This window comes from Oncorhynchus masou, chromosome 17 (assembly GCF_036934945.1).
Source record: "Oncorhynchus masou masou isolate Uvic2021 chromosome 17, UVic_Omas_1.1, whole genome shotgun sequence".
NCBI lineage: Eukaryota > Metazoa > Chordata > Actinopteri > Salmoniformes > Salmonidae > Oncorhynchus > Oncorhynchus masou.
In genome coordinates this window covers 23,739,026-23,765,053 of record NC_088228.1, presented here as the reverse complement: position 1 = coordinate 23,765,053, position 26,028 = coordinate 23,739,026, and the positions used below count along the sequence as shown (strand labels likewise).

Below are 26,028 nucleotides of genomic sequence, written 5' to 3'. Positions count from 1 at the left end.
ACTAAGATAGATATCAATAGATGGATGCACTGCTTCTTTCATAGATAGGCAGAGTCAATATATATATATATTTTTTTATATCCTCCCCAAATTATTATACCTATTTCAGTGCATACCACTGAAGCTACCTGCAAATTTATTACAAAATGTAAATAAAGTAATATGGGGCGGCAGGGTAGCCTAGTGGTTAGAGCACTGGACTATTAATCAAAAGGTTGCAAGTTCAAATCCCTGAGCTGACAAGGTACAAATCTGTCATTCTGCCCCTGAGCAGGCAGTTAAACCACTGTTCCTAGGCCGTCATTGAAAATAAGAATTTGTTCTTAACTGACTTGCCTAGTAAAATAAAGTTAAAAGCTTTAAAAAAATCTTATTTTCAATGGCAGAAAACCTGCCTATGTAAGCATTCAAACTCTTCAAGCTCCTTATCCCAAAGGAATACTTACACTTCCTCATTTTGAACTCTATCATACCACTCATTTCTGTCCTATACGGTGGCTATCAATAGAACAGCAATACATTACATCTGTAACTTTGAAAGAGATCCCCTTTGTGGGACACCAAAATAATATCATTTACAAAGAATCCCATCATCAAAAATACGTTTAACTCATAGCAGAGAGCTCATAAACTGCTTGGATTCAATAACATACTTTAAAGATCTATTCCGTTTATGAACAATCCACTTATTCGAAATGCAATTGCTAATAGAACAATACATTTATGGAACTCTAAAGGAATTTCTATTGTTGGGGACTTATATAAGGAAAATACACTCATATCATTTAAACAACTCAAAGACGAGCATGAGCTTCCTCAAACTAGTTAAAAAAAATACCTTTAGATATGGCACTGGGTAAAACAGACAAAATACAATTTCCCTAATACTCCAGAGGAATCACTGCTCAAAAATCGTATCTATAGTACTAGGGCAACTCTAGGTCTGATCTCAAGGATGTATAACATACTCAATAATAATCTACCTACATATAATAACCTAAGATAGGTTGCATTTATGACTCAGTTGACTGGGATGACTTGATTGAAACTTCTCAGAGCTTCTTGATGGCAACCAAACATAGACAGATGCAATTCAATATATTGCACAGGACATATTTTACTGCATATAGACTGAATTGACTTGATAAGATAACTGACAAATATCCTAGATGTGAGATAAGTACTGGATATATTTGCCTGTGTTATGGAGTCCCTACCTATAGAATTTGTGGGAAAATATCAGTAAAATTACAGAGATATTAGAGACAATACTTCAAAATTACACCAGGATGTGGGTGTTAGGGAATATAACCTTGTTAAATACAGTATCAGATAGCACAAACAAATATGTATTTCTTCATGCTGCTACAGCAGGTAAAAAGTACATCTTAACTAAATGGAAATCAGAACATGCTCCATCAACACGACAATGGTTAAAGGAGGTGATGTCATATTGTACCCCAGAGAAAATATCATGCTCTATCAGGAAAAGCTACTCTCAATTCAGGAAAATCTTGGGTCCTTTAATAGATTTCTTCCTAACATTCAAAACGTTTCTGATTGAGTGGAAGTTATCTGCTGATTGATGCCTTGCCTACTTGTTTAGGCTATATTTTATAATGTAAATTTTCTTCTTATGGTGTTTTATTTTATTTGAGTTATTTTAATTTTAATTACTTAGTCCTGTGGTTTGTCGGTTTTGTTTGCAAAGTAAAAAAGAAAATGTCCAATGGGGATCATTATGTAAAAATGGAAGAGCCATATTGATTTTGTTTTGACTGATTTAGAATATAGAACCTGTGAGAAAGAGATGAGAAACTAGCATACTGCACAGAACCACATTTACATATAATTTAGCTACATGAACATCATAATTTATAATCCTTCTTTTGATACTTCTGTAAAAACTGTGTGGAAGTGGAGTGCTTAGATCTATTTAGAGATGTGCTATTTGTGCTTCTGTTGGGCAAACTGTCTTGAATGTGGAATTTCAGATTTTATGGGTTTAGCAGGAGAACAGGACACAATCAACATCAGGAGAATAGTACACAATCATTCTTGCGCGCGCACACACACACACACACACACACACACACACACACACACACACACACACACACACACACACACACACACACACAAATAATTAAGGAACCCCAAAACTGGGAAATCTATGAAATTAAGAGGTTTATAAACAGGAAATAATGCCAGTCACTGATGGGTTTAAATTAAAAAAGCCTACTAAAGGAAGTAAGGCCACTACTGGTTTGCACTTACTTCTCTCTTCAAATCAAAAGAAAGTGGAGGGGGGGTAGGTCCTCTCCAGTGGGGTAACTAGGTGGATGAGGGGGAGGTTTAGGGGTAAATTTTAAGAATTGCATACCTGCAAGAACTGGCATGAGCGCTCCTGCTGACAAGCCTCAGATTTCACTAGTGCTTTATGATCTAAGTTAACTGAGGCCTTCTGGTAGACTTCGCGAGCCCTGCTCACCGTTAGACTGGACGACCACAAGCTCTTCTTCATGAGCTGGGCGTCCATGCTTATGGGGATATGGGAGGGGACACAGGTGTGTTTTACTACATCGTTATTGCTACGCGACGTTTTCATGGCGTGTTCGCTGATGGTGTTGTAGGCCTCCATGAAGTACTGTGACTGGGACTTGTCAGGGTGGCGGCCCATGGTCATGACTCCGGTGGGGCCGTGGAACAGGCTGTGGCTGTGGCAGACGTCTCGGTCATCCAGGAGGTCGTCTGAGCTCCAGTAGCCCGAGGTGGAGCTCCTTTGCTTTGGCTCTGCCGACTTGCAGCGCTCCCTGCTCTTGCTGCGTTTGCGGTGCTTCTGCGTGGGGGGCGTCTCACTCTCGGGGCTATTCCTGCTGCCATTGATGCTGCCCTGCTTGGAGTGCGTTTGTGGACCCTCCAGGGAGTGGGACTTGGCGAAGAGTTTCTGGACGGAGTGGACCAGGTGGCGGATGCGTCCGGGGCTGTCGCTGCGTTGCTCCAGAGCCGTCCTCTTGTACTGCAGCGTGTGGTACCCATCCCGCGTGAACGACGGCTGCCTCTCAAACTGGTCCAGCAGGTTGACTGGCAGGCGAACGTTGACGCCCTTGTTGGGGACCATGTTACCCACACCAACACCCACACCATAGGGCACCACAGGACACTCATCCTTCCCCATCCGATCCTTCAACTCGTAGTGTGAGCTACTGTAGTGTCGTCTGGGGAAGGTCCCATAGGGCACCACACTACTGTCTGAGGGGAAGGCAGTGTGGTTCCTCTGCTGGATGTGGCTCTGGACCTGGCCATAGTAGGGGTGGTCAGAGGGGTGAGACATGGGCATGTCCATTTGATTGATCAGGTAGGGATTGCGATCAAGGTGGTGGCCATGGCCTAGGGCATCGTAAGAAGCAGGGTCATAGGTGACCACATGGTGGTGACTGCGGCTGCTTGATAGACCCTTCATGGTGTCTGTTCAGTCCACAGCCTGGGAACTGCTGCAGATGATCTTCCTGATAGGAGCTGTGAAGACAGGAGGGGAGAAACCACAACAAACTGTTAGAACAACTGGAAATCCAGACGGTGGACATTGTATGTTCCTTTTGTTTGTGCGCTTAGTGCTCTCAAAACAATCCACTCAGTAATAATTATTTTTCAAATCTACTCTAATAAATTGTGAAGGTTAGGATTGCGTGGGGAGAGCTGAGATCCTAAAATCAGTATTTTCAACACACAATGTTTTGTCAGTGAAGTATTAGTTTCTGAGAGGTTATTCAAACACTCACAACACCAGGGCAGTATTGGTTTCCCAGCATAGAGAATGACAGACAACGAGGACATGTCAAGGAGTAAAAAGCTTCACTTCAAGAATACTGTCACAGTTCAGCTTCGATTTCATAATTCTGCGACACTAGCTAGTTTTCCTGGGCCCATGGCTTAGACTGGCAAACTGGTACTTTGATGTGCTTGTCATTAGTGAATCTTCATGAATATCAAATGGTGGAACAGCGGGAGCGGCATCCTATCCCCTGGTGATGTCTCATGGTAGATCATTACTCTACTCGAACCATATGGAGAAAGACCATTTTTATTTTAGGCGTGGATCGAAATTTACAGAATTGGTACCTGGAGGAAAATGGGGGAGGGCTTTTTCAATTGCAGTCAAGGGGAGGCTTTAGTCTTTTTTGATCTTGTCCAGGGGAGGATCATGTCATTTGTAATTGATAAAATTGATATAATTCTGTGTTTTAGAATCAGTTGCTTATTAGGCTATACAGTGTGGGAAAAAAGTATTTGATCCCCTGCTGACTTTGTACGTTTGCCCACTGACAAAGAAATGATCAGTCTATAATTTTAATGGTAGGTTTATTTGAACAGTGACAGAGAATAACAACAACAATGTTAAATTGATTTGTATTTTAATGAGGGAAATAAGTATTTGACCCCCTCTCAGTCAGAAAGATTTCTGGCTCCCAGGTGTCTTTTATACAGGTAACGAGCTGAGATTTGGAGCACACTCTTAAAGGGAGTGCTCCAAATCTCAGTTTGTTACCTGTATAAAAGACACCTGTCCACAGAAGCAATCAATCAATCAGATTCCAAACTCTCCACAATGGCCAAGACCAAAGAGCTCTCCAAGGATGTCAGGGACAAGATTGTAGACCTACACAAGACTGGAATGGGCTACAAGACCATCGCCAAGCAGCTTGGTGAGAAGGTGACAACAGTTGTGATTATTCGCAAAGGGAAGAAACACAAAAGAAATGTCAATCTCCCTCAGCCTGGTGCTCCATGCAAAATCTCACCTCGTGGAGTTGGAATGATCATGAGAACGGTGAGGAATCAGCCCAGAATTACACGGGATGATCTTGTCAATGTTCTCAAGGCAGCTGGGACCATAGTCACCAAGAAAACAATTGGTAACACACTACACCGTGAAGGACTGGAATCCTGCAGCGCCCGCGAGGTCCCCCTGCTCAAGAAAGCACATATACATGCCCGGCTGAAGTTTGCCAAAGAACATCTGAATGATTCAGAGGACAACTGGGTGAAAGTGTTGTGGTCAGATGAGACCAAAATGGAGCTCTTTGGCATCAACTCAACTCGCCGAGTTTGGAGGAGGAGGAATGCTGCCAATGACCCCAAGAACACCATCCCCACTGTCAAAAATGGAGGTGAAAACATTATGCTTTGGGGGCGTTTTTCTGCTAAGGGGACAGGACAACTTCACCGCATCAAAGGGATGATAGACGGGGCCATGTACCGTCAAATCTTGGAAGAGAGCCTCCTTCTCTCAGCCAGGGCATTGAAAATGGGTTGAGGATAGGTATTCCAGCATGACAATGACCCAAAACACACGGCCAAGGCAACAAAGGAGTGGCTCAAGAAGAAACACATTAAGGTCCTGGAGTGGCTTAGCCAGTCTCCAGACCTTAATCCCATAGAAAATCTGTGGAGGGAGCTGAAGGTTTGAGTTGCCAAACGTCAGCCTCGAAACCTTAATGACTTGGAGAAGATCTGCGAAGAGGAGTGGGACAAAATCCCTCCTGGGATGTGTGCAAACCTGGTGGCCAACTACAAGAAAGGTCTGACCTCTGTGATTGCCAACAAGGGTTTTGCCACCAAGTACTAAGTCATGTTTTGCAGAGGGGTCAAATATTTATTTCCCTCATTAAAATGCAAATCAGTTTATAACATGTCTGACATGCGTTTTTCTGGATTTTTTTGTTGTTATTCTGTCTCTCACTGGACAAATAAACCTACCATTAATATTATAGACTGATCATTTCTTTGTCAGTGGGCAAACGTACACTGATACTTTTTTCCCTCACTGTATATCAATGTGTGCCTGATGCCCCTCTTGATCTCTGATTCTCCACTCGGCACACAATATCAAGTGTGCCTATAGGCTATGTAATTTGGTCTCAATCAAATGATCCATAGCCTATAGGCTATAAGCTACGAAGTACATGCTGGGAGAAGCACAGAGCAAAGTTACATTTCTAAGATAGCTGCTGGGATGGTGTAAATAAAACTAGGCTACATTACACACCGCAATGAATATTACAACCCTGAGCCCTGACCTGCTCTGCCCTTGAGGATAAAACACTTTTTTGTGTGCTGCCTAACCAGTGCTGTACTGTGTAGGCCTACATTGGCAGTGCAGTAGGAGAGTCAAAGACTTCCTCCCCACAACATTTCTTTCTATTAGGCCTATCTTGCGGGCAGACTAGCCTATAGCCTATGTTATTTTCAGTTTGAGAAAGAGAGTGCGACGATGAGGAGGAGGACCGGAGATAAACGTTGATACTATAGCTTGCTACTACTCTAATTTAATTTTTATAAGAACAACTTGTTTCTTGCCATTGATGTATTTATCAGAGTTATTGACCTCACAATAAGCCAGATTTGAGTAACTGACAATTTGCTGCTGAAAGTTAGATATGGACTGCTCATGGTGCTCAAAGTAGGCAAATTCCAGTAGACATAATTGATTTAAATAGTCTTAATTTAAATTAGACTTTACTAACAACAAGATGACTTTGTTTTGGAGCCTATTTCTTTTTACGTAAAAAAATAAGAGGTAGGCCTACCTTTTCGACAGACGAAATTAGGCTATTAGCTGCAATATCCATAGATTTGTATGCCAATTCCTCCACCCACCATGCACTCTTTAAATAACAACGATTCACTGACACGGAAGTAGGCTAAGTTAAAACCCGGACTCGAATTGAGGGGGTATGAGGGGATATTTTATTCAAAATTGCAAAAAGTGATCTATAAGAGCACTTTGATCCACGATACTTTATGCTACAAACAAGTTGTAAATACCTGGGAAAGACGTGACTCCGATACATATGGTGAAATCATTGTTTTGTTTCTTTGACTTTCAGAGGCTGAGCTACAACCTTCTATAGCCGAGGAGAATAATTGACTTTGCTTGGGAATGAGCCTAATTCTCTCACTATCAATTGATTCAGCTATTCACTTTCTGTACAATGGAATATGTTTTAACCCAGATAGTTTAGGGAAACACTTGTGACCTTCTCTTGTTGGGTTATGCCACAGAAGAAGAGTAGCCAGCAGTTAAAGCATTTTTCTGTGTCGGTAGGCCTACTGTATTTTCTTCACCAGGTAGACCAGTTGAGATCTAGTTCTCATTTACAACTGCGACCTGGCCAAGATAAAGCAAGGCAGTGCGACACAAACAACAGAGTTACACATAAACAATCATACAGTCAATAACACAATAGAATAGAAAAATAGAAAAATCTATGTACAGTGTGTGCAAATGTAGAAGAGTATGGAGGTAGGCAATAAATAGGCCACAGAGGCAAAATAATTACAATTTAGCATTAATACTGGAGTGATAGATGTGCAAATGATGATGTGCAAGTAGAGATACTGGGGTGCAAAAGAGCAAGAGGGTAAATAATAATATGGGGATGAGGTAGTTGGGTGTGCTATTTACAGATTGGCTGTATACAGGTACAGTGATCGGTAAGCTGCTCTGACAGCTGATGTTTAAAAGTTAGAGAGGGAGATAAGACTCCAGCTTCAGAGAATGTTTTAATTAATTCCAGTCATTGGCAGCAGAGAACTGGAAGGAAAGGCGGCCAAAGTGTTGGCTTTGGGGATGACCAGTTCAATATACCTGCTGGAGCGCGTGCTATGGGTAGGTGATGCTATGGTGACCAGCGAGCTGAGACAAGGTGGGGCTTTACCTAGCAAAGACTTATAGATGACCTGGAGCCAGTGGGTTTGGAGACGGATATGTAGTGAAGGCCTGCCAACGAGAGCACAGGTCGCAGTGGTGGGTAGTATATGGGGCTTTGGTTACAAAACAGATGGCACTTTGATAGATTACATCCAGTTTGCTGAGTAGAGTGTCTGGGGTGGAAAGGTAGGCAAAACTTTTAAAGTACCATGCTCAGATTCTTAATGACGTCTCAGATTGGTATATTTGCAAACAGAGACAGTTTTGTTGCAAACAAGACGCACACTGATTTGGCATTAGAGAAATATGATAAGATGAACACATAGGTATATCTCTGTCCATTCTTATACTTTGTAATTTGAGTAATTTGTGTGGTTTAAAAAATATTCTGCTTATATGTAAAATTATATAGAATTGTATGAAATGTTTATAAAAGGCTATTGTTTCTCGGACCTGCAAATACGATGACAGATTCATGCACTTACTATAAACTAGATCTTTCCACCCCTACTCTTGTCCACGGTTGTCAGTGAACCCACAACCGTCTGGCCCACAGCCCTCTGCGCTATAGAAATCCTGTGTTGCCATGTGATGCTTACAGGACAATGATAAAATCATTTAGAAAGTTAAAAGATAAATGATGAAATAATTCTACCCGGATTAGAGGTTATGTAGCATGGATAAGGAGTAATTAAAAATATTAAACATAAGTCCGACTATGTTAGACTGGGAGAGAGAGGAATGTGTGTGTGCCCAAGAAAACACCTAGAACAATTAAACTGTGGTTGAACCGACCCGGCTATAACTGTGAGAACGTACGATAGGACAGGGAGTACCCAAATCAAATCAAATTTATTTATATAGCCCTTCGTACATCAGCTGATATCTCAAAGTGCTGTACAGCAACCCAGCCTAAAACCCCAAACAGCAAGCAATGCAGGTGTTGAAGCACATTAGCTAGGAAAAACTCCCTAGAAAGGCCAAAACCTAGGAAGAAACCTAGAGAGGAACCAGGCTATGAGGGGTGGCCAGTCCTCTTCTGGCTGTGCCGGGTGGAGATTATAACAGAACATGGCCAAGATGTTCAAATGTTCATAAATAACCAGCATGGTCAAATAATAGGTCTGGAACAGGTAGCACGTCCAGTGAACAGGTCAGGATTCCATAGCCGCAGCAGAACAGTTGAAACTGGAGCAGCAGTACGGCCAGGTGGCCTGGGGACAGCAAGGAGTCATCATGCCAGGTAGTCCTGAGGCATGGTCCTAGGGCTCAGGTCCTCAGAGAGAGAGAGAGAAAGAAAGAGAGAATTAGAGAGAGCATACTTAAATTCACACAGGACACCGGATAAGATGGGAAAAGTACTCCAGATATAACAAACTGACCCTAGCCCCCTGACACAAACTACTGCAGCAGAAATACTGGAGACGGAGACAGGAGGGGTCAGGAGACACTGTGGCCCCATCTGATGATACCCCCAGACAGGGCCAAACCCCTCCAGGTTTCCCTTATCTGGGGGGAATGGAACTGTCAGCTGGGTAGTGATAAACTATGGTGAGAATTCTGGAGAAGAAGATAGCTCTCCTAATGTTAGTATGCATGTGTGTGCATAAGAAAGAAGAATGTTATAAAAGGAGTGTCTTTGTATATGAACGGCAGAGCTCTCGTGAATAAACCTTGATTTGTTTATTGTGAGCTGGGAATTCTGTCGGTTTCATTTAAACCAGAACTTTACACACTCTGGTTTGCAGACCGATTAGAATAATTGAAATGTATAAACATTGATAATAGAATTCCATATCAGACAATAACAGTTTTTAATATGGCATATCTAAGCCTCTGGTCTGTCCATGAAGTGAGGGTAAATGGTAGGCATGTTCACTGGTATCCACTTTGTTTTAATTATTATTTTGGGTATAGGGGAGTGTCACTTTTATTTTTAAGCCATCTTCACTGAGTCTTCTTCTGGTTACACTGTACAACAGAACAGATCATGCTAGGCGCATCATAGTAATTGCAGCAGGCGGAGAGCCCCTCATTCAGCTGTGTTGACTGTGTGAAGTTCGTCAGGACAGGAAGCAGAACCCGCAGGGTCGCGCAGCAGGAAAGAAGGGGGCTCAACGGGGGGCAGAGGGAAAGCAGCCAGCCCTGTTATTATTGGACTATTATTGGCCCCTGTGATCCTCTAATGACACTGGGGGTTGAACCCCGGGATCCTGGCATCACTCACTGTGGAGGCATGGATGTAGTCTAGAAGGCTGTCTCTGCTCGTTGACTGGCTTTAGCTGCCTGGTTTTCAATGAAGTGTAAATGCTAACACCTTTAGAGCATTTAGATTTTTATTTAACTAGACAAGTCAGTTAAGAATAAATTCTTATTTACAATGACGGCCTACACCGGCCAAACCCGGACGACGGTGGGCCAATTGTGCGCCGCCCTATGGGACTCCCAATCACAGTCGGATGTGATAAAGTCTGGATTCGAACCAGAGACTGTAGTGATGCCTCTTGCACTGAGATGCAGTGCTTTAGACCGCTGCGCTACTCGGGAGCCTCGAGTGTGTAGCAACGGTAACTTTGGAAGCACACAATGACAGCCCACGCAGTAATGATTTATACGTTTATGATAGAGCCATCATGTCTAGCAATAACATAAATTACACTTGTGGAGAGGAACTGGCAAGATTGGGAGGCGATCTTCTTGAAAATCATGCTTGAATGTTATATTTGCCTATTGAACATGACTATCTGAAAAATGATTGGGAATTTAAATATATATATTTTTTATTTACAGTAAGTATATCTGCTCTGCTGTTGTCTAGGGATATTTTTTTAAACAAATCTGGAGGTGTTACAGTGGCTGTTTCCCAAATGGCACCCTATTCCCTATATAGTGCAATACTTTTGACCAGAGCCCTATGGGCCAGAGAGTGTGTGTGAGGGGAGTCTGGAAGTTGGTCTCCTCTACACCTTCAGAGAGAGGACATCTGAAGTACAGTATGCAGCCTCTCTCACCCCACAGAGGACCATCTTTCTGTGCTGCTGGCTTCCCTGACCTACTTGGTCTTCATTAGGCAGCAGGCTGCTTAACATAAGATGACAGCTCCACTAGTACTGTACAAGCCAACTCTAACAAGGTGCACTAGCTACCCTTCACTGCTGAATACTAAAGCATGGGGAACTTTGAATAATAACTTGCAGTTGGTTGCTCAGTTTGTTGCCCAACAAACAATGTAACAAGAGAGCCAGCTACTTGTCAACACTTTTCCAGATACATTACCCAAATGGTGCATTTGGTTGTATTAAGCATTTCGCTACACTCACATTAACATCTGCTAACCATGTGTATGTGACAAAATAACGTGATTTGATTTAATACTGCGTCATCACAGTTTTGATTGAAGCAATATTACAGTAAAGGAGGCTTAATGAGATCTGTAGTTTCCAAGTGAAAAAGAAATAACTCATTATTTTCAACTGAACCTTATACTGGATACTTCACATTGTATGTTCAGATAGTCTTAAGACTAAGGGTCTGTACAAAGTTGTGGAAAAAGCCGTTTGAATGTCCCAACCTCCAATCACAGTCATTACCAGTACGAGAAGGCTAACTACAGTTACAGTACATGTATATGTTTAATTACAACAGTGTTGCATGAAAACTATCCATCTGTCTGTTTCATAACTATTAATGAGAGTGGTTACGGTTAGTGAGTAATTGGTCTCTGAGGGAAAAGGGTCATTACACAGAGGCAAGGAGAGCAGATGGAACAAAAGGAAGAGAGAGATGGAGAGAGAGGCAGCAAGCGAGAGAGAGAGAGAGAGAGAGAGAGGGAGAGATAGAGAGAGAGACACAGAGAGACGGAGAGAGAGGCAGCAAGCGAGAGAGAGAGAGAGAGAGGGAGAGATAGAGAGAGAGACAGAGATGGAGAGAGACAGCAAGCGAGAGATAGAGAGAGAGACGGAGAGCGAGACAGCAAGCGAGAGAGAAAGGGTGAGAGAGAAGAGAGAGGGGGGATAAAAAGAAAAAGAGGAAGAGAGCATAGAAAGATCAGGTAGTTAGCTATTCCATTTCCAAACATACCATCAAGCATTTGAAACTCCACTGGGAAGCAATTTTCCTAACAAACAGAAGAGAATAGAGAATTGTAATTCAAGTTAGGGATCTGACAGACACACGGAGAGAAGTGCTTGCTTGCCAGTATTAGAGTGCTGTCGACAGACAGACCAAGTTGTCTACATTTCAAAAGGGACTCAGTTCTCACCTTTGATCAGTTGTCCTCTACTGCTTTTCTCATGTTTCTTTGGAGCCAGCAACATACGTACATTTGACTATCTGAACAACTGAGAAAAAGAACCATACAGTGACAGCATTATCAAAAGCACTCACGGAATCCTGACATTACACTACTGCTTCAGATATTGTCTTTGCATTCCATTGCCCGGGTTCATATTCTGAACATACCAATAAATTATCAACTTCTGTTACAATCAAGAGTAACCGATCAATCAATGACCTAGTCTCTTACTATTTCCTGCGGATTACCACTCTGTAAAGGGAATCCAACAACAACAACCAACTCTTCCAGGGTTATGATGTAAATGAATCATGATATTTCAGGTCTCCTCCACAATAGCAGTGACAGGCAACTGAACATTCAATATCTTGCTATTATCCTTTTTGAAGTACAGAGATCCATCATGTGATGTCTCCTGACAATCCTCAGCCAACCCATTAGAGTTCCACCCAGCTCTACCTGTCTGAAATGAGAGGGCCACCTCCCCATCCATCTCCCTGTCACAACAGACGCTGCCTGGGTGACACACAGAGGTGAAAATGTGACATCTATATGGCCTTCAAAAGTCTCCAATTCACAGTGCTGTCATGTAGTGAGTGAATTTCCGTCTGGACTTAGCTTTGACTATCATTCACAGTTTTGGTTAGGTACAGTAAGTGAATGTAAAGACCAGGCATTTGACCGGTCTTACTCATGCAGTTTGAGATATAGAGAAATGTGGAAAAAAAAATAAGAACACCTCACTGTAATACCAACATCGTTGAATACAATTTTACACCACCACCGCAGCAGTATATTGTTGCTCTAAGGCTTTTCTGAAATGATGCATGATTTGGTTCATTTGATTTAAAAGGACCCAAGCTGCCTATATCAGGCAGACAGGAAGAATAGAGACACAAATAGAACACCCATGGCCATTAGATTTGTGCATTGTAGTGCTTTGGGGACGACAAAAACAACTTGAAATGTTCAAATTAGCATGTACAGGATAGTCATTCTCAAAAACTCACTAAGGAAACGTATCTAAATGCTGGACAAACTGCATTCCCTAATGGAGGAGTGGAGACATCAGAAAAACACATCAGATTGACAGTGAAAACCTCTCGACGATCGTTTTCAAAGCGCATGTGCCAAGCGTTTTGATGTCTGTTTATTTTAGAAAGCCGGCAAACAAAAGCCTTTGAGTCACAGAAATGCAGGCCAACACTACTGAGCGACAACATATGTAGAGTCTATCTCACTACATGCCAACACTACTGAGCGACAACATAGATTCTACATATCTCACTATATGGCCATCTCTTTATGGTTTGTGTGTTGCTTGGTAGGACATTATTATAATAATTATGTGCAATCATTGGATGACCTCCTGTGTTGGAAGTGTCATTGGTTTAACCTTAGATGCATAACCTATGGAACTAACACATTTCCATAACAGGTACCTCACATTAGATTATGTTATATAAAATATAAAAAAGGACAAACTGACCAATATGTTACAGTACAAATCTTCATCAATAAATGAGATCAATTTGACACATTTTAATGTCATTTGTCCCTGTGCACCTCCGTGGCCCATGTTATGCATCTACGGAAGGCGTAAAGAATAAGCAATTCATGGCCAAGGCAACGATTACAATGTGTCAATATCAAACAGGAGTCCGGCAAAGTTATTGAATGAAGCAGGAGACTTGCATCATTTAAGGTAACTGTCCAGTAAACATTATTTTATCTCATACCCAAAATATGTTGTTGACTCATCCTATACTCATGTGGCCAAAGCATGAATTACAGAAAAAAAAAACACAAAAAACTCAGTCTCAAACAGACCATTTAAAAAAATGCTTTCCATTTCCTCAAAGAGAATAATATCAGTCAGCAGTCTACTCGCATTCATGTTTTTAATGACTGGTATATTTCACTCATATTGTAATTAATTATAGGTCATATTTCATAGAAATCTGTAAACACTGGACAGTTACTTTAAACAATGGATTTTTTTTCTTTCTCTTTGTAACACTAACAATTTAGGTGTTAGATATTTAATGTGATATTTGTATTTATTATGGATCCCCGAGCTACTCTTCCTGGGGTCCAGGAAGAGTAGTAAAAAAAAAATCATTAAATTACACAACAGATTTGTGTGCCTGTGTGTGTGTGTGTCTCTTCACAGTCCCTGCTTATCCATAAGGTGTATTTTTATCTGTTTTTTTAAATCTGATTTTACTGCCTGCATGAATTACTTGATCTGGAATAGAGTTCCATGTAGTCATGGCTCTATGTAGCACTGTGCACCTCCCATAGTCTGTTCTGGACTTGGGGACTGTGAAGAGACCTCTGGTGGCATGTCTTGTGGGGTATGCATGGGTGTCTAAGCTGTGTGCTAATCGTTTAAAAACAGACAGCTCAGTGCATTCAACATGTCAATACTTCTCACAAATACAAGTAGTAATGAAGTCAAGCTATCGTCTATTTTGAGCCATGAGAGACTGACATGCATATGATTAATGTTAGCTCTTTGTGTATACTTAAGGGCCAGCCATTCCCGAGTCCTTTTTGTGGCACCTGACCACAGGACTGGACCTTAGTAGTCCAGGTGTGACAACTAGGGCCTGTAGGACCTGCCTTGTAGCTTTGTTAAGATTCCCACTAGTTTATTATTAGCTACTGGTTGCAACAATATGTTTTGACCATGACAGTTTACAATCCAGGGTTACTCCGAGCAATTTAGTCTCCTCACTTCTACATTATTCATTACAAGATTTTGGGTTTAGTGAATGATTAGTTTAAAAAAACAATGTAAAGCCCAGCTCTGTGGAGTGTACGGCTTAGTGATCCTATAGGACAGATACTCCAAACTCCGCTGTGGAGCTTTGCAGCTCCTGCAGGGTTATCAAATCAAATTTATTTATATAGCCCTTCTTACATAGCTGATGTCTAAGTGCTGTACAGAAACCCAGCCTAAAACCCCAAACAGCAAGCAATGCAGGTGTAGAAGCACGGTGGCTAGGAAAAAAATCCCTAGAAAGGCCAAAACCTAGAAAGAAACCTAGAGAGGAACCAGGCTATGAGTGGTGGCGAAGTCCTCTTCTGGCTGTGCCGGGTGGAGATTATAACAGAACATGGCCAAGATGTTCAAATGTTCATAAATGACCAGCATGGTCAAATAATAATAATCACAGTAGTTGTCGAGGGTGCAGCAAGTCAGCACCTCAGGATGTCAGTTGGCTTTTCATAGCCGATCATTAAGAGTATCTCTACCACTCCAGCTATCTCTCGTGACGGACGGTCTTCTTTGTTGCCTCTGATTAATCCCCTCCTTGCCTGGTCCATGAGTTTTGGTGGGTGGCCCTTTCTTGGCAGGTTTTCGTGGTGCCATATTCTTTCCATGTTTTAATAATGGATTTAATGGTGCTCCGTGGGATGTTCAAAGTTTCGGATATTTTTTTATAACCCAACCCTGATCTGTACTTCTCCACAACTTTGTTCCTGACCTGTTTGGAGAGCTTCTTTGTCTTCATGGTGCCGCTTGCTTGGTGGCGCCCCTTGCTTAGTGGTGTTGCAGACTCTGGGGCCTTTCAGAACTGGTGGTGCCCTTGCCCCTAAACTGAGATCATGTGACACTTAAATAAAGTCCAGCTGTGTCTAATCTAACTAATTATGTGACTTCTGAAGGTATTTTGTTGCACCAGATCTTATTTAGGGGCTTCATAGCAAAGGGGGTGAATACCACTTTTCCATTTTGAATTGTTTAGAATTTTTTGAAACAAGTTATTTTTTAAATGTCACTTTACCAATTTGGACTATTTTGTTAATGTCCATTACATGAAATCCAAATAAAAATCAATTTAAATGACAGGTTATTGTCATGCATAGGTGTAATAGGTGGCAGGGAAGTCAGGCGCAGGAGAGTCAAATGGAGTGTAAAATGGAGTCTTTTAATAAAGTTCCAAGAGTATGCTCCATAACAATAAATGTACAAACAAACAAAACATGGGTACGAGGACCCGACGCGCACCTATACACCAATCACACTACACTGACAATAAAACAATCTCTGACAAAGACATGAGGGGAAACAGAGGGTTAAATACACAACAGGTAATGAATGGGATTGAAAACAGGTATGTGGGAAGACAAGACAAAACCAATGGAAAATGAAAAAAGGATCAATGATGGCTAGAAGACCGGTGACGTCGAACGCCGAGCACCGCCCGAACAAGGAGAGTCAACGACTTCGGCAGAAGTCGTGACAGGTTATAATGCAACAAAATAGGAAAAATGCCAAGGGGGATAAATACTTTTGCAAGGCACTGTACATAGACATATAGGCTTTACACAGAGCCAGTGCCAGGCCATTAGTAAAGATTGACAAGAGTAAGGGGCCTAGAAAGCTGCCCTGGGGAATGTCTGACTCTACCTGGATTATGTTGGAAAGGTTTCCACTAATTAACAACCTCTGTGTTCTGTTAGACGGGTAGCTCTCGATCCACAATATAGCAGAGGATGTAAAGCCATAACACATATGTTTTTCCAGCAGCAGATTATGATCAATGTGAAAATCTGCATTGAAGTCTAACAAAAGAGCTCCCAATCTTATGATTAATTTCTCTCAGCCAATCATCAGTCAATCAAATTTCAAACAATCAAATGTATTTATAAAGCCCTTCTTACATCAGCTGATGTCACAAGGTGCTGTACAGAAACCCAGCCTAAAACCCCAAACAATGCAGGTGTAGAAGCACGGTGGCTAGGAAAAACTCCCTTGTCATTTGTGTAAGTGCCGTACATGTTGAATGCCCGTCCCTATAAGCATTGCTGAACATTTGTTGTTAATTTGTTTACTGTGAAATAGCATTGTATCTGGTCAACACAATTATAAACACAGCTATTATGTGATTTACTGGTCATTTACTGATAATCAATTTTCTAGCTGAAAGAATAAGAACCAGAATGTTACATGGACCTGAATGTTGATGGTTGTCTCATCTGATTGGATACTTTTTCAGTAAGGGTAATATTCCGAAAATATATTAACAGTCTCAAATTCCCAGGTCTGAATTAGTTAATATGTGGTGCACATAAAAACCAGAAGCCTCTATAGCCCCTAACAACTGTAGCTAAATGCATCCTTGACAAATGGATTTCACCATGTGGCGCAAGCTCAGGATGGGAGGGGAGTGACGTTAATGGATCTAAACAAGGCTGTGAAAGGCTCTATCAAACGTACTAAAATTATATAATACACTACTGTACAATTTACTGTTGATACAGGTCTATTTCAAGTGGATGTTGTTTACAGTAAAGGACACATTACTGCAACATAGTTTCACATTTCCATGGCCTTTAGTTTGGGGTGTTAATATGGGTTGTCAAAGTGAGGCATGCGCGTGTGTTTATATATATATATGCTTCAGAAATATTGCTGAAGGAAAGGAAGGATGTCACCATGGAAACAAAATAAAACCTTGTTGCAAAATTTGTGCAAACATATCTGATACATTCAATAACAGCTTGAACAATGACAAAATCTAATATATAGCCACCAACAGTGGAAGTGACTCTTCGGTTGATGTCAATAAAGACATTGGTTGATTTCAATAAAGGCATGGAGGAAGACAGTCCTGGCATACTCAGCCACTGAGAACAGATAGTGCTCTACGACAGGCTCAATATGCAAGATGGATACTACATACTTAGATAGTAGATACTTGAATGTCAAACCAACAGTTTAAAATCACAAACGTAGTGGGAATCTGAGGCTTCTGCGTATGGGGGCAGTGTGTTTTTTTCTTGATTGACTATTGTCTTTGAAGTTTTTATGTTAATTACAACACGTTTTACTGAACTATGCTTCCTAGAGGAAAGCTGCTGGGTGAGTGGATGGATAAGTAAAGACATGGGGGGAGGGGGGAGGGGGGGAGGAGTTTTCTGGAATACCAAATAGGGCATTCTAAAATGCCCAAATCTCACAGCACTGTGAACACAGTTGTATAAATGAAATAATTATGTAATATGACGTGATGCTACTTCTTATTGTTTGTCAATAATGTTATTTTATTTTTAAATTACTGTGACTATCATTGGGATCAAATCCACCACCAATACCATGAAGTTTGAATTTGGAGTAGAGAAACAGCGATAGAGCATTCAAGGCTAATTCATATGTAGCTAACAAGTTTTCACTGCGTTGTGTTCCCATGACTGGCTTGTCTGTGAGAATCACTATCAAGCAGGCGGGCTGGGTGTGCAAAAGCCACCCCTGAAGCAGCAAGACAGGCCAGCCACATCTCTAAACTAATTTTAGCATGTATAGTAGATCTACTATAGAAAACTATCCAATCCACAGGAGTAAGACAGAGGAACAAGAAAATGAGCTATGGGGCTCTCAGTGGCCTACATTCTCCATTAAGTGTTGGAGCTGTTTCTTATAAGACATTAAATAACATTGTGCAACACTAACGGTGGTTTGAGGCTGACTCTCCAAGACATTAAATAACATGGTTCAAGGCTGCCCTGACTGACACTCCAAGGAGTGCACTCGAAGAACTCAAATCTGGTGAGGGATAGAAAATTCTCCTCAGCACTGTGATTGAAAACCCTATATAATTTTGCTCCCTAAAGTAAGGGACTATTGTGTGACCAAGCCAAATCCTCAGATTTATCACAAAATGTCAGTTAATAAATGGTTTAGATGCTAACAGATCACAAGGCCTATGCCAAATACTTGTGGCTGGCCACATAGTTGCCAGAGCCAGACAGACTATTTATATTCAAAACAGAATTTGATATTCTTTCTAATAGTATCTTTAACTATTAGAAAGCTTTAACATTACTTTGCCAAGGGAAACCCTCAAACTAACACCTTTGCAACACACAGTAAGGTGATCTATCTAGGAACTGTAGTGTAGTGCCATGGTTGTTATAGTTTGTTGTTATTCTGAACCTAGGTATAGTGCACTCACTGCTATCAGCAGATCCATGTTACTGTAAGGACATACCAGAGGAGGCAATGCTATTTGTGACACGCCAGCCCAACGTGGGTGGATGACGCTAGTTCCTACTTCACAGTAGGGCCTTTAAAAAATATATGTTTTTGTGTGCAGAAATGCCTTTTTGAACATGTGAAATGGCATGTGCCTTAAAGACAACATTTTATGGGATCCTTAAATATGAATACAATTTTAAATTAGGAGCCTAGTTTAGACAAGGAGAAAGCACTGCTATATAGGGAAAAAGACTGGATCCTTCCTGGCTAGCCATGATTGGATGAGATAATGGAGGGGTTTGACCATGCTGATGGTTGGCCATGTGTTTACATGTGAAATCTTAAAGAGATGGGTGGGTCTATGGCTTAAGAGGGTGTGGACGATGTTGACTGGGCGTAAACAAAGAGCTCTCAAGCACTCATCAAAATCCTTCTTGTCTCCTAAGTGGGATAACACGTTTATACATGTTTAAAGCAGCATAACTGTCCCATGTGTCCTCCAATCACAATGAATGACATTTCATTTTGGAGCTCTGAATCTGAACCTTTGTAATCTGTAAAAACAAGCATTTGGGATTTTTCTACATTAACACCAGTTGGGATGGGCCCTCACATTTGTGTTCAGGAGGCAGAGTACTGACGATCACCCAGCTGACAGTGGAAGGAGACACCGATGGCAGCTCCATAAATCAAAGCAGACAACAGCACGAGGACACTGCTCAAGTGCTCTCTGGATTTGTATCACGTGTCTTCTGCACACTGACCTGACCTCCTTCATTCATCTGCCTCTATGATGAAATCCAGGGCGTACATGTCCCACGTGTACACACCCCACTGTCTTACACCCTCCTCTATCCCATTACAATATATGACCTGTACGCTGCAAGTCTGAACAGGTCAGCTTGAGTTCATAGTCTGATGGCGAGAGACTGTATTGTTATCTGTTGCAGGCCATCAATCAATATTTACAGCTTTGTCCAGCCTAGCATCCATATTAGTGTGAAAGGAAATGGTTTGGTACTGTATGGAGGTTGCGTAATTCTATAAAAATGGTGTTTGCAATGTATGCATATACATTTCCTGTCTGCTGTCATAGGTCAACGATGACGTCATTCTGTTAAGAGTACAGACTCCCATAATACATAGTCACATTAAAATTAGAAAGTGCGAGAAAAATAAATGTCAGAGAAAAACCTGCTGGAGGCTGTGTTCTCCAGTGCACCAGAGATATACGTCAGAGCAGAATCTCTGTCTTTCTGAGGAAAGAAATGCGTATCCCTCCCACTCACTCTTATGATTCAGCCCAGCCTGCAGAGCGTGGGCTCAGACTCCTTTCTCTTTCACACAGAAAATAGCAAGCTCCAACACGCATTTCTCTGCCATTCTGTTCAAAATGCAAAGATGAGGATCTGGACCAAATATGTTTTGTGTAAAGATTGAATACCCAAATGCATGTCTGCGTATATGGACATTGTATGGACCCACCAGTGAACTGGCTGTTATATTTTAATGGTATTCTATATGTAATCCCTCTGTCACATGTAGAATAATTAACTGTCGGCGGAGCAACAATGTGAATGCAAACAACAGTTTTAATTCCCATTTCTGGCAACGGAGCAGATTGCTGGCTGGCTGAGCCTATAGCGAGAGTCACTGATGTCACCCCAATAGGATGCTCCTATAGGATTTTGATCTATAGATTAAAACATAGTCGCTACCATTTGCAATTAAAATAAATCACCATGCATTACCACACTGCAGATGTAGGATATGGATTGGAAAGCAAATTAAAAAACACCATAAAGACATTCATAATGTATAGGTGACAACTCCATCAACCGCATACATAATGCACTTATGGTAATCAGTATTACTTTCAAGAGAGGAAAATCTAATTCCATCATATTTCAAACAACAAGCTTTGATTCCTAACAACCAACACCCTTTGAAACAGAGCTATTTAGGTTGTAAAATAGTTCTGGCTAAATTCCAAGAGAGCGAGAGAGAGAAAGATCCACCATTTGTGTTCCACATGAAAACATGTCCTAGAGGCATGCACTGTCATTAATGTGCTTCCGTACTTTCCCTCCTCACCAAACAAAGAGCAAGCAAATATCAAAGGCCTGTAGTGCTAACATATTCACTTGGAAAATATGCTAGTTATCTGCATTGATTTACAGTTCCTGAAGGAGCACAAACACTAGAAGCAGAGAAACAAAAAACAGCATTTAAATTCAATAACAAATTGAAGACATACAAGGTCTCCTTGGTCCATAATTTGTTCTCAATAAATATATTTCTTCAAGACTGCGAAATCATATTGAGAATAATCTATTTTACTCTAAGAGCTGAGTCATAACTGCACTTATTTTTTACCAACAGAAAAACTATTAGTCGTGACAATCCACAGAACATTCTAAAAAATGAACTTTATGATGAATGTACCACAGCTAATTGTTCAGTGAACCCAACCATGGTGTAATTTTGAAACGGTCAACACATCATTAACATATCCTCCGGCTATATAGCCAAGATAGCAGACAACGACCAAAATAATATACACAGTCTATACATGTCAATGCCCTTTGTGTAAATGCCTCATATTATCTGTGGGGTGGGGGTGGGGGGTGGGGGTTAGAAGCCTTTCTGGTTTTTAGTCTTCAGAGTGAGTTCATCTGGCCTGAGCTAATTACTGCAAACTAAGGAACTTTCTCTCTCTCTCTCTCTCTCTCTCTCTCACACACACCTCTCCTCTCCTCAACCCTAAAAAAGTCTGAGTCAGATCTTAATTACATACACTACCTACGGGAAACATTTATTCATCAAATGGCCCATTTGTTCCCTGTAGATCTACAACAACCCACTCCTCCAGCCTTATCCTCCTGTTCAGTGCACTGCAGGGGGCTCTAAACATCCCTATCTCCCCACTGCAGAGAAACCTGGCTTCCATGAATCCATGTTAGGAATGAACCATGGTGTCTCTGTAACACAGCACTACTGACTATGTCACATGTTTCTTTTGCTCTGCATCCATCTACTCGCTCAGGCTTTGGATGAATCCATTTCCAAAATACTGGGCAGCTCTGTAGAATGGACTCTGTTCAGCAGCAGTCTGTTGACATGCAATGTAATCTCTCTGATATTGAACACATCCTTTTGCCCTTTGAATTTTCATATATCTGTATTAGTTTTGCACACACAGATGAATGGATTGGGTTGCAAAATAAACCCCAAATAAACCCACTGTACATTATCACAGCAGTTCACAACTGCTGTCCTCTTCATGAAGAAAACCAATGCAGCTTTTCAAGATGATATTTGGAACAGATTCATGCATGGGTAATACACTACATAACCAAAAGTATAGTGCCTTGCAAATGTATTCATCCAACTTGGCATTTATCCTATTTTGTTGCATCACAACCTGTAATTGAAATAGATTTTTGGGGGGGATTTCGTGTAATGGACACACACAAAACAGTCCAAATTGGTGAAGTTTCAAAAAAATCAAAAATGGAAAAGTGGTGTGTGCATATGTATTCACCCCCTTTGCTATGAAGTCCCCAAATAAGATCTGGTGCAACAAATTACCTTCAGAAGTCACATAATTAGTTAAATAAAGTCCAGCTGTGTCTAATCTAAGTGTCACATGATCTCAGTATATATATATTATATACATACACATACACATATATATACATACACATACACATATATATATACATACACACACACACACACACACACACACACACACACACACACACACACACACACACACACACACACATACACACATACATACACATATAAATAATATACATATGTGTGTGTCTGTGTGTGTGTAATATATATACTGAGATCATGTGACACTTAGATTAGACACAGCTGGACTTTATTTAACTAATTGTGTGTGTGTGTGTGTGTGTGTGTGTGTGTGTGTGTATATATATATATGTATGTATATATATGTATGTATATGTGTATATATGTATGTATATGTGTATATATGTATGTATATGTGTATATATGTATATACACACACACACACACACATGTATATATATATATATATATACACACACATACATACATACATACAGTGGGGCAAAAAAAGTATTTAGTCAGCCACCAATTGCGCAAGTTCTAAAAAATATTTGAAACTTTGAACATCCCATGGAGCACCATTAAATGCATTATAAAAAAATGGAAAGAATATGGTACCACAACAAACCTGCCAAGAGAGGGCCGCCCACCAAAACTCACAGACCAGGCAAGAAGAGCATTAATCAGAGAGGCAACAAAGAGACCAAAGATAACCCTGAAGGAGCTGCAAAGTTACACAGCTGAGATTGGAGTATCTGTCCATAGGACCACTAAGCCGTACACTCCACAGAGCACAACAAAACCTATTCCCCCTCAAGAGACCGAAAAGATTTGGCATGGGTCCTCAGATCCTCAAAAGGTTTTACAGCTTCACCATTGAGAGCATACTGACGGGTTGCATCACTGCCTGGTATGGCAACTGCTTGTCTTCCGACCGCAAGGCACTACAGAGGGTAGTGCGTATGGCCCAGTACATCACCAGGGCCAAGCTTCCTGCCATCCAGGACCTCTATACCAGGCGGTGTCAGCGGAAGGCCCTAAAGATTGTCAAAGACCCCAGCCACCCCAGTCATAGACTGTTCTCTCTGCTACCGCACGGCAAGCAGAACCGGAGTGCCAAGTCTACATGTACATATCACCTCAATTACCTCGACACCGGTGCCCCCGCACATTGAATCGGTACCCTCTGTATAGAGCACCGCTATTGTTATTTACTGCTGTTCTTTAATTATTTGTTATTATTGTCTCTTACTTATTTAAAGGTATTTCCTTAACCGCATTGTTGGTTAAGGGCTTGTAACTAAGCATTTCTATGTAAGGTCTACACCTGTTGTATTCGGCGCATGTGACAAATATATTTTTATTTGATTTGAACATTGCTGCAGGGACTTGCTTCCATTCAGCCACAAGAGCATTAGTGAGGTCAGGCACTGATGTTTGGTGATTAGGCCTGGCTTGCATTGGGTGTTCCAATTCATCCCAAAGGTGTTCGATGGAGTTGAGGTCAGGGGTCTCTGCAATTCCACACCGATCTCAACTAATTATTTCTGTATGGACCTTGCTTTGTGCACTGGGGCATTGTCATGCTGAAACAGGAAAGTGCCTTTCTCCAAACTGTTGCTACAACGTCATTGAATACTGTAGCATTAAGATTTCCCTTCACTGGAACTAAGGTGCCTAGCCCGAACCATGAAAAACAGCCCCAGACCATTATTCTTCCTCCACCAAACTTTACAGTTGGCACTATGCATTGGGGCTGGTAACAGTCTCCTGGTATCCGCCAAACCCAGATTTGTCAATTGGACAAATGGTGAAGTGTGATTCATCACTCCAGAGAACGCATTTCCACTGCTCCAGAGTCCAACGGCGGTAATGACGCTTGGAATTGTGCATAGTGATCTTAGGCTTGTGTGTGTCTGCTCAGCCATGGAAACCCATTTCATAAAGCACCCGACAAGCAGCTCGTGTTGACGTTGCTTCCACAGGCAGTTTCGAACTAGTGAGTTTTGCATCCGAGGACAGACAATTTTTACACGCTACAACAATCGGCGCTCCCATTCTGTGAGCTTGTGTGGCTACCACTTCGGGTGTGGCTAAAATAGCCAAATCCACTCATTTGAATGTCCACATACTTTTGTATACAAAGTGTATATCTCATTCATGAATAGATCTGAAATGCACAAATACCTATATTGAGCTAATCCTTTCCATTGAAGAATCAGCTACCACTTACTGTGACAGCTGGATCCATTCCGACTGCATCATCATCCTCCCATACACGAAGGCTGTGCATCCCAAATGGCACCTTATCCCAAATGGCACCATAGGGTTCTGGTCAAAAGTGGTGCACTATATAGGGAATATGGTGTCATTTGGGATGCAGAAGCCTTTCAGCTGGATGGATGATCCCACAGAGCTGATTGTTCCACACTTCACCACTTATTAACTGCAGTGCCAGACAGCTCTGAGCAACCTCATTGGCTTTCACACCAAAGCTTTGGCTTTCACACCACAGCTGTGAGATGAGGTACAGTACCCTCCCCGGGTAGCTGATTCCCATCTTTGGCTGTTTACCAAATGGCACCCTATTACTTACAAAAGTAGTGCACTATGTAAAGAATAGGTTGCCATTTGGTAAATACCCAAGGATGGGAATCAGCTTGGGTGCCATTTGGGACGCAGGCTTTGTCTTCCTGCTTATCTCCAGTGAGTGACAGTGGAATTAGAGCACGCACATCCAGTCCCAGTCACAGGTGGATAGGCTTTCATCTGTGTTGATCAAAGGAGAAGGTCCAAACATGTACAGAAGACACACGGCACTTTGCATGACTCTTAATAGTTGCTACCCACATGAAAGAAATACTACACTATGGTACAAATAGTAAAAACAATACAGTGAACACTAGTATTCACTGTAGTGTTTTGCAAACTTTACTGTCGTACTTACTGTAGTATACTGTCATATTTACAGTTAACTATAGTACAATTACTGTAGTAAAATAAAACTGTAGTGTATACACTGTAGTAATTAATGTAATGAAAACAATAAAATCACATTTTACTGCCTTGAAAATTCAAATCTAAAAAGGGAATACATTCAATGTTTTCCCCTGCAGATCTACACAACCTAATCTACATTTTCAAAGTGAAAGAAAAATGTCCAAATGACTGCATATTTCTTCACACCTCAGCGTTAATGGAAACCCATTTGGCAGCCATTACAGCTGTGAATAATTTAGAGTAAGACTAACTTTGCAAAACTCTTAGGTCAACATTTATCCATTGTTTTTGTCAAGCTCAGTACATTTATTCAAGCTCAGTAAATTTGTTTGGGAATCATTGATGGACAGAAATATTCAAACCTTTTACAAAAGGAAATTTAAGTCAGGACTGAGACTGGACCACTCAGGAACACTCAACACCTCT

The 26,028-nt window shown here is 41.3% G+C and overlaps 1 protein-coding gene across 2 annotated transcripts in view; it reads right to left on the bottom strand.

Annotated features, from left to right (window-relative positions):
• LOC135558724 (disks large-associated protein 1-like) overlaps positions 1 to 26,028 on the bottom strand; it is a 121,411-nt gene that overhangs the window by 38,261 nt on the left and 57,122 nt on the right. For both annotated transcript variants that reach the window (XM_064992800.1, XM_064992799.1), the window contains exon 3: positions 2,492 to 3,519. In XM_064992800.1, coding sequence (XP_064848872.1) covers positions 2,492 to 3,463 — 972 coding nt within the window. In that variant the 5' untranslated portion in view covers positions 3,464 to 3,519. The remainder of the gene's footprint in view (positions 1 to 2,491; positions 3,520 to 26,028) is intronic.